Source organism: Zingiber officinale, chromosome 11B (genome assembly GCF_018446385.1).
Source record: "Zingiber officinale cultivar Zhangliang chromosome 11B, Zo_v1.1, whole genome shotgun sequence".
Classification (NCBI taxonomy): domain Eukaryota; kingdom Viridiplantae; phylum Streptophyta; class Magnoliopsida; order Zingiberales; family Zingiberaceae; genus Zingiber; species Zingiber officinale.
The window spans coordinates 84,912,610-84,922,914 of record NC_056007.1 but is presented as its reverse complement, the minus strand read 5'-3'; the positions used below and the strand labels follow the sequence as shown (position 1 = coordinate 84,922,914).

The 10,305-nt window shown below is 37.6% G+C and overlaps 1 protein-coding gene across 1 annotated transcript; it reads right to left on the bottom strand.

The window, feature by feature from the left end:
• Nucleotides 1-4,324: 4,324 nt before the first annotated feature.
• On the bottom strand, nt 4,325-5,833 carry LOC122035179 (ethylene-responsive transcription factor 8-like). Its single transcript, XM_042594584.1, has one exon. The coding sequence runs from the start codon at nt 5,186-5,188 to the stop codon at nt 4,505-4,507; it is 684 nt and encodes a 227-aa protein (XP_042450518.1). The 5' UTR covers nt 5,189-5,833; the 3' UTR covers nt 4,325-4,504.
• Nucleotides 5,834-10,305: the final 4,472 nt, after the last annotated feature.

Genomic DNA, 10,305 nt, shown 5'->3' with positions numbered 1-10,305 from the left:
TCAAAGACAGTTCCCTTGATTCCTTCTTCATAATACGTGACAACCAGTGAATGACGGATGAGTAATAGTTGTCAGGAGTGGTTCCCTACAAGCCTTCTTCAGTTTACGTGGCAGTCAAGGATTGGAAGTTCAGTAACGGATCATCAGAAAGTGAGGATTGGGAAGAAGTAAAAAAGGCACGAAGGCAGGTGATGTGAAAATTCTCTTTTAACAACTATATAAGTATCTCAGATGATAGCTTCTAATTATGATGGTCTGGCCTTAGGATGTAGCGTAGACGGTGGACGTGCATGACATCTTTAGTGTAATTGTCAGGGGTCGTTTCTTAAAAATTGACGACCTGTGATTTACTCCATCATGCACTTAACACTTGTGTACCTACATTTATCTTTCTCTATATCCATGGGGCTAGCACTAGGGTTGTTAAAGTAGTGGATCTATTTTTTTTTTTTTTAAGTATGATGATCTTCTATTTTTAACTAGTGGAGACAACTCTTTATTCTTTAAGTTCTTCTTTTATTTTTTTTCTCTACATCAATCAGTTATTTAAGCATCGGAGGGGCCACCTCGGCTTAGGAGGAGTCGACCCGACTCTAATCCATATTATTTTTTCAAATCCATCAGATAATATGAGAGAAGAGGACTTATTGAGAAGGAGAAACACACGCGCGAATCAAAAAAAGAGAGGCATCAAAATCCAATATGCCAATTGACAAATATTAAACCATTTTTAATGGCTAGACTAGTAAATGACCTTTTGACTAAAGTAGATTCATCTTTTGACCTTCTAACGTAAGAGAAAGAGTTTGAATTAAAGAACACAATACCTTTAACTTTAAGGGAAAAGCCCTTCGAACGTAAGCCATGGGCAAAAAGGTTTATGGGGCAAAATAAATAAATCCAGCAAAAATTAAAAGATAATCAAAATCAAAATATTTCAAGAAATGATATCTTTAAAATTAAAATATTTCAAAATAACACACTCCATGTTATCTACTATATAAATTAATTGAACAAATACATTTAACAAATAAATACAGATATTGACCAATATGATTCTTTTATTTCAACAAATAAATATTTACAAAAGCTAGACTTTTAGTATACACTCTAACAGTAACATCAAAGCTACGCTGAGCAATAAGGCTTAATTCCACAAAGTGATATCATTGAGGTCTGCCAAGCAATAATGTTAAGTGTATGCAGAGTAACATCAAAGCCCTATCGAGTAATAATACTTAGTCTCACAGAACAACAACATAAAGGTCTGCTGAACAATAATGTTAAGTGTCCATAGAGTGACATCAAAGCTCTATTGAGTAATAACACCCAGTTTCATAAAGTGCCATAATTGCAGTTCACCAAGCAAAATTGTTAAGTTTTCGTAGGGTAATTATATTAGGGCACATAGAGCAATACTACTGAGTGAGTCTTTCGTCAGGAAGCTTCTGGTTGCCAACACGTAGCATTTGATGATTAGAAAAACAAGTGATGGATATCAAAGACGGTTCCCTTGATTCCTTCTTCATAATACGTGACAACCAGTGAATGACGGATGAGTAATAGTTGTCAGGAGTGGTTCCCTACAAGCCTTCTTCAGTTTACGTGGTAGTCAAGGATTGGAAGTTCAGTAACGGATCATCAGAAAGTGAGGATTGGGAAGAAGTAAAAAAGGCATGAAGACAGGTGATGTGAAAATTTTCTTTTAACAACTATATAAGTATCTCAGATGATAACTTCTAATTATGATGGTCTGTCCCTAGGATGTAGCGTAGACGGTGGACGTGCATGACATCTCTAGTGTAATTGTCAGGGGTAGTTTCTTAAAAACTGACGACCTGTGATTTACTCCACCATGCACTTAACACTTATATACCTACATTTATCTTTCTCTATATCCATGGGACTAGTACTAAGATTGTTAAAGTAGTGAATCTATCTTTTTTTTTTTTCTAAGTATGATGGCTCTATTTCTAACTAGTAGAGACCACTCTTTATTCTTTAAGTTCTTCTTTTATTTTTTTTCTCTTTATCAATCAGTAATTAGGAGGAGCCGACCCGACTCTAATCCATATTATTTTTTCAAATCCATCAGACAATATGAGAGAAGAGGACTGATTGAGAACGAGAAACACACGCGCGAACAAAAAAAAGAGAGGCATCAAAATCCAATATGCCAATTGACAAATATTAAACCATTTTTAATGGCTAGACTAGTAAATGACCTTTTGACTAAAGTAGATTCATCTTTTGACCTTCTAACGTAAGAGAAAGAGTTTGAATTAAAGAACAGAATACCTTTAACTTTAAGGGAAAAGCCCTTCGAACGTAAGCCATTGGCAAAAAGGTTTCTGGGACAAAATAAATAAATCCAGCAAAAATTAAAAGATAATCAAAATCAAAATCTTTCAAGAAATGATATCTTTAAAATTAAAATATTTCAAAATAAGACCATTTGAATAAGTGCATTCGAGCTCCTTAGGTTTGCCATCTTATATTTTAGATCAATGAGAGGCATTGGAGCACATGCTCTCAATACATGCTTTTAGATGCCAAACAAATTATCACCTTATAAGTGTCGAAACACAAGTCCATAGATGGGCTCAATCCCTACATTCCAGACAAATGGATGGTTAATTAATTTGCCATTTTCTTAACCTTTATATAAATCCTTGATCTTTACCCTAATAAAATTAAAGGGGAGAAGGTTTAATCAAGGGAAGAACTTCTCTTACTCTAATAATTAAGATTATCCTACTGAGGTAAGAGCAATGCCTTACCAGATGAAACATTGAAACCGTTCAGAGTAAAAGGAACAATTGTTTGCAATAAAAGTCGTGATCTATGATTGTTCCATATGATTAATCGTGTAAATTAGGAAATTAAAGTTAATAATCATATGAGGGGATTAGCCTTACTCATGAGATAACAAGCTATGAATATGAAAAAGTTTGTTTTTTTTATTGTTATTCACTTATTAATATAAGTGAAATTAAGCTTTCAAATTGAGACAAATAAAAAAAAAATCAAACTAATCATTTCGGTTCCACATAAAAGTAAAAACCGCACCGTAAATTTTGTAAATTTCGAGTCGACCAAGCTCTGCCCAAGTGGACCGATTCAATCTTCTTTAATCGAGTCCTTAATTTGCCATGTGGACCGACCGAGCTCTACGTTAATCGAGTCATCATCTGCCACGTGGCCTTGGCCATCCTGGCCGCTGCCTTCCTGCGACAACACCGTATTTTCAATGCAATTTCTTTCTTATATAAACCCTGAGTGAATGAAACGGCGATCCAAATCTACTGGCTGACGCCACTGGATATCGCAAATCCCAGATTGTGGTGCGTCAATAGACAGAGGAGATAGAGAGTATTCGATTAAAATTGAATCCAATTAAAATAATTAAATTAAATTATTTTTTTTCAAATAAATTAAACTGAATCAATTTTTTTTTGATAAAAATGGAATCGAATCCAATTAAATTTTTAATAAAATCGAATAAATAAACTGAATAAATTATTTTTTTTAAAAAAAATATTAATTTGATTTAATAAAAATTCCGTTCATTCTTAAATTTATGATTAAAAAAATTATTGAATTCAAAATTTTGATTTATTTGATTTAATCAAATAAAAAAATTTAAAATCAAATCCGATCGAATTAATTGATTTTTTTTAAAAAATAATTTTTTAAATAAAACAAATTTAATTTTTAAATTCTGTACGTTAAACTGAACTTTTACTTACCTTACGGATCAACATCCGTCAAGATGCTCCCACGTATCGCTGACGGCATACTGCCCAGCAGCACGTGGCATCCCGATTCCGAAAATAATAAAAAGCCGGCCGCCTAACTGCGCGCGGCAGCCCCCCATGCGGTCCCCACAGGGACAGCGGCGTACCGCCGTCCCTTCCACGCCAACGGATCATCACGTGGCCTCCTCCAAAGTAATCATTACGTCATCCGGTGGCTTAATTCTGTGGATGATGTTTGGCCATCGCGCCGGGATCCCGACAAACTTGCCCCCGCGTGCGACCGCGTCCACCACGGCCACCACCCCACTCACTGTGTATGGGGCTCCACGAGGTCACGTGCGCGTAAACTTCGTCGCCCGTATTAGATTCGTACGCGACTCCGCGCCCCACCGCCAACGTGCCGCCGTTAAAGCGTGACGGTGCTTAGGTACACGCGTCGGACGCAGAAGGCGGGACCATAGTTTTGGACTTCGTATGCGGGACGCGAGGCAGACGTCGTCAACACGCGCGAGTCACGACGTCATAAAGTCAGTGCCAGAAAGGGATTTATGAATTAAATAAGCGGATGAAGACAAAACGCCTGCCGGCTAACGAAGTCGCGCATATTGTTAAATGATTTATGACAATGGAAGGAGGCAATTAAATTACATGTCGCCGACGGGTTTTTTTTTTTCCTTTTTTTCTTTTGAAAATTAAAAAAATGAAGAAACTTGACAAGGGATACGACGGTGTGGCTCCTGTGAAGATCACTCCACCGTCTCTGGCGGCGGGAGGTTGAGATCCAGTTCGAGACGTGACGTCTTGGAAAGTGGCTGCGGCGCCGGTGACCAGCGGTCCGGTTGTTGTGGATCCACGACGGAGGAGGAATCTGAGTCGCTACGGGCGGTTACTTCGCGCGGCGGCTTGAAGCAGGCGACGACCATCGGCCGGCATAGAGGCGGCATATGACGCACCGCTGACGCCGGCATCGTCCCGGATCTGGCGATTTGGTCAAAGTAGAAGAGCGAAAATGGTTGGAAGGCAAACGGCGTGCCGCCGGATGCGCAAGCGCCGCCGCCGCTGTAGACGAGGTTGACGTCGAGCTGGGAGGGGAGCGGCCGCGGCGCGGCATCGTTTCCAGAGCACTCGACGACGGTGCTGCTCTGGCTGCTGGGGCTACCGCAGGCGTCGGCGGTGCGGGGGAAGTTGGTCTTGGCCTTGGTCCCTCGGAACTCGCGAGCGGCAGCGTCGTAGGCCTTCGCCGCCGCCTCGGCCGTATCGAATGTGCCCAGCCACACGCGGCTCTTCTTGACGGGGTCGCGTATCTCCGCCGCATAGCGCCCCCAGGGCCGCTTCCTCACCCCGCGGAAATGCATCTCGCCGCCTTCTCCGCCGCTCCCGACTGCGGAAGTGAGCTTCCCTTTCGCCTCCGTAACGATCTTCTCGCCCATTCGCCTGCTTGACACTCTCCGAAAAGGAAAGACTCGCTAAGCCGTCGCTGTTCCTGTGGCGCAAGAGCGCGTTCCATAAATAACGCGGAGTGAGATGACGGACGGCGTGGATTGAAAGGAGGCTTGCCGTGCTCTTCATCGACGCACTCATTAGGAGACCCGTCGATAGCCTAGCGGGCCCCATAAAAAATTGAAGGCTAATCAAGTTTAGAGGACCGAACAGACTCCATAAGCAGTTTAGTTAGCACGCCATGTCTTGACACGCGGCCGCCCACGCGGAAGCAGCGTAGCCCTTTCGGGGAAGATAACGGAGAGTCGCCGTCAACGCTGCCAAACACACGGAAGAGAGGATGACCATAAATAGAGCGACGCGTGGCATGGGACAGTCGGCGCAGATTGAATGTGATTTAGCCCACCGGCGGCCGACACGTAATTCTCTGCGGCCCGTATAATTTTTTAGTACTTAATTAACATAATTATTTTATTGGATAAAGGTAGATTCCCATGAAATTTATTAAATGTTTTCCCACAAAAATTTTATCTCGTTGTGGGAGAGAAATGCTTGGGTGAGCTATATGACCTTTGAAGATAGTAAGAAAAAATAGTAGCTAGTTTTAGGAAGAAAGTCTCAACATTTATTTTCATCTTCAATTATATTCAATCCATTTGAGATTAAAACAAATGCAGAAAGAAATATAGGTGGGCACTGAATCTACTTCGTTTCCATAAGCATGTAAACCACTTCAAGCTCACAAGTTCAATGAAGAAAGCACTGCCATTATATTTCTGCAAAAGTTTGAAAGTTCCACTCATGTTCCATCCATCTTGAAAATTAACAGAAATAGCATCATAAATGAATTCTTCAACTGCAAGTTGATCGCGAGTTAGCTCCTCTTGTAATTTTTATGTTGATACTAGATGAGCTCGCTAAAAAATCATTATGGTGTATGTTATTTGTAGATGATCCGTCAATTGATGATAAGCTTTGGAAACAAAAGGACTTGAGCAGAAACCAAAAGTTGAATGCGTGAAATTTAAGTAGTACTAGGAGCTGCACGATCCTGAATGCCCTGTATATATTATTCAACAAGGAGAGATCAATAAAATAAACCTCGAAGGAACATAATTTCTAATATATGCCCTGTAGATCACAAGGATAGTATGAAAGAGTGGCACTACCAATCATGCTTATGGCCATTGAATTAAGGTTAAGGAAAAAGTAAAATATAAGAATGTTGAAATGGATGAGAGATTATTATGAGAGAAAAAAAAAATGTTTACCAACCACTGATGTATAGGAATGACCCTAATTGACAATTGAAATTTTAAAGAAGATCTACAGTGCATATTTAGACAGTTAATTATATTTAAAGGAGTAAGTGGGGAAAATTTACTTAACACAATCAAAATAGATCTAGATGATTTGGCTAGTACTCAAGATAATGTTAAAAAGAAGCCAATTGCAAGATTAGATTACAGAGTCTATCTCAAATAGTTGAGTCATATCATTTACAGTAGTCATTGTTAAGACATGCACCTCACACTTACAATGACAAAGAATTGGAATTAAAAGCTAGATTTAATTACATGGGAAATTTGACAACAAAACCTTCAGTAGAAAAACCTATCCATTAACTTTTCCCTTAAGCCTAACATTAATCGAAACAAAACGTTCAGTAGAAAAACCTGCTTAACCATAAAAGGCTCTCCAGAAAGGCTAAGTGGCTCAGTTAAAATGGTAAGAAAACCATGTCTGTTCCCATATACCACATCAGTGAAAACTCAATCTCCCACCTGATACAGGAACAATATTAACATGTATGATATGTAAAAGGTGAAAGAACAGGTACTGGAAGTCAAAAGGATTCCTACCATGACAAGAAGTGAGGCTGGACAGACGAACTTTCTATGACTTCGGCTGTTTCAGATGGCTTCATTACCTCTAGAATATCAAGCTCGATTAAGGGTTCCAGCATAGCACTAGTGCATTGTTAATTATGAAGAAAAATCTAAATGATATCTAGTGTAATTTTTCTCATATAGACGTCTTCATATGATTGGCATGCTAGGACCAAATGCGAAAAGATGATTCAATGTAATGAACTGGAAAAAATTCCTTTCAGCAACGATGCAGGCAGAACAGATTCTTCTTTTCATATATAAAACAGCACTTCAATCAGGAAATTAGACCTTTTAAATTTCACTAACCAATCCATAAAGTACTAGTATCATTGTATTTACAAACAAGGAAAAGAAAAGAGAAATAAAACCAAGAATTGAACTCCTCCAGGCTGCAGAGATCATAAAGACCAGTTGTTTAAGAAAACAATTGCAGACTCAAAAACGAGAGTTGAGAAATTAACAAACATAACAGCTGGCAATACATTTTGTGAAAATAATTAACAATTCCATAACAATGCTCAAAATTATATTTCTTACACACATTTCATCAAACAGATAAAGTTAATCACTTCAAAACCAAGCGAACAAACTAGGTTAAACTAAAACAATAAATTGAAATTGAAACAAAAACAATTGAACAGAACAACGTAGCAAATTACAGCGACCTAATTCACACACCAAATTCAACAACAAACTGAGCTACGTCAATCAAAGAGAAGGCATAATCCACATAATGTACTTGCCGCGCTTCATGACATGAATCCCCGCGACCACCTCCTCCAGAACTTTCGCCTGCACTCCGTCAGGGTCACACTGCTTTAGACCTACACACAAATCCTCAAACTGCAGCAAAAGAAGCTAAGAGAAAGGCAAGCGCACAAAGGAAGAGACAATGGCGGAGCCAGCCCGGGTGATCTACCCGGGCTGATTCCAGGTTGTGCGCAATGGCTGCCAATTCCAACGCCGTCGCCCCAGACTAATTCATCTTTTTCTCGTGTTTTCCATTTGTTTTCCCCTGTAAATTTGAGATTCGGCATCGTCGGCCTCCGGGCTACAGCCCGGATAAACCATAACCTGATTCCGCCCTTGGGAAGAGACACACCGGACTTGCTAAAGAAGACGACGGATCCCGGAAAGAGGAGACCAGAGGACGAGGTAGTAAAGAGCATCAACTTCAGTTTTCTTATTACTATATTTAAAATTTAAGATAAATGACCTATTTTATTAAATTTAGAAAGTCATTTTTCACTACATATTTTATCAATTATCCTAAAATTTTTATTATTCTTAATCTTTTTTATTATTTTCTTCTCTTTCTTCTATTTTTTATTATTATATTTATGGAATGAGTAGAAGGAAAGAGATTGAAAATATTGAGTGAAAGAAGAGAGATTAAAAAAATATTATTTTATTTTTAGGATAGAGATTTCATTCCCTAAATTTAGAAAATTACTATTCATCAAATCTAAATTTAGAAAATAGATAGGGTAGCTGATGTAAAGATTTTTTAGCTACCATATCTAAAATTTAGGATAAAATTTTTCGATAAGGTAGTTGATGTGGATGCTCTAAGTCGCGAGGATTTTGTCCTCGTCTTTAAATATTTTACATTTGCTTCTATTTTTCGACCTATTAGTAGAGGTGTAAATGAACCAAGCCGTTAGTGAGCTATTCGAAGTTCGATTTGATAAAAGCTTGTTTGAGCTCGTTTAATGAAGCTCATTCAGATAAATAAACCAAGCTCAAGTTTTGCAATACTCGGTTCGTTAGCTCGTGAACACGTTTATTAAGCTCATGAATCAACTTTTAAATAAAAAGATAATAGTTTTGATATTGAATTTATAGATTTTACTCTCTATTGAAAAATATAGATAAATATATTAAACTTATTTATTAGAATAAAATTATAAATTTTAATAAGAATATTATAATTTTCTCTAAATATATAATTTAGTTTTTAATAAATATTTAAATTTAAATTTTATATTTATTAAACTCATTTAGGCTCGATAAAAGCTCGAATAAGCTCGTGAGTCATGAATATATTCGTTAAATAAAGCTTGAGCTTGACTCGATTATAAAAAAGTCAAGCTCAAACATTCAAGAATTCGGCTCAGCTCGGCTCGATTACACCCCTACCTATCAGCAAATTGAACCAAATTCAAGTTTTTGTAAAAATTTTGGAAAAAAAAACTTAGTGGGCTAATTAAGCCCAGCCGATTGCATGTTTTTAGAATTGCTAATTGCTCACCGTGGTTCGATTAAAGTACAGTGTATTTGTAAAAAAATTTATATCAAATGGGACATGTAATTATGCGGGATTATTCACTATGAGTACTTTCTAATTTAACCTTCAATGAAATTTTTTTTTATAGAGTTGCACCAGTCATCCCATATTTAGTGTTACCAGATTTTTACGTGCTTTGTGTCAAAGTTATGTTTTTCAAAGATTTTTAAGATTTGTGAATAGTAAAAAAGTTAACAGCAATTTCAAGCAAGGATTTCTAAATCTAGGTATTTTGGAAGAATATTTTTATTATTGCTTCTCATCAATTATGTTTTATTGTTCAAGCTTCATCTCGACTTCTGTAGCTCTTATAATGAGCTTTCAGTAGCTCTTGCTACCCAACTTAGTCAGCACAGGTTTTACAAGTATAAATCACGAGATAAATCCTAACTCTTGAAGACAATAAGATGAAAACAAAGCCTTTTTATTAAATTATCTTAGAAATTTTTTAGAAAAATATACAAACTAAGAAATTGAAAGCATATTTAGCTAGTTATAGACTTACATAAGGAAATTATATAAAAAAGGTATAAACTTACATAGGAAATTTATAGGAGATACTTACAGTACACTTACACTAAATCACACTAGCGCACACTATCACACTTGCTTCTTCTTGCATCTTGCTGGAGGCATGAAGTAGGTATTTATAGAAAGAGGATGTGAAGGAAGAGGCTAGAAGGTTACTTCATGGAGAATGAAAGAGGATATGAGTTGTTAGTTCCGTGAAAAGAAAGGAGGTCCGTGAATAGAAGCTCGCCAGTGTTTAAATTGATCTGCTGGTGTTGAATGTGCTGCCCATTCCAGATCAGGATCAGAAGGATATTCTTCAAGGTCTACCTGAAGACCAATTATGTCATGAACATCTATCTTGATCAAGTATTTGGCTGGTTCTATCTTCAAATTTAGCCATTCTAGTGGCGAACTT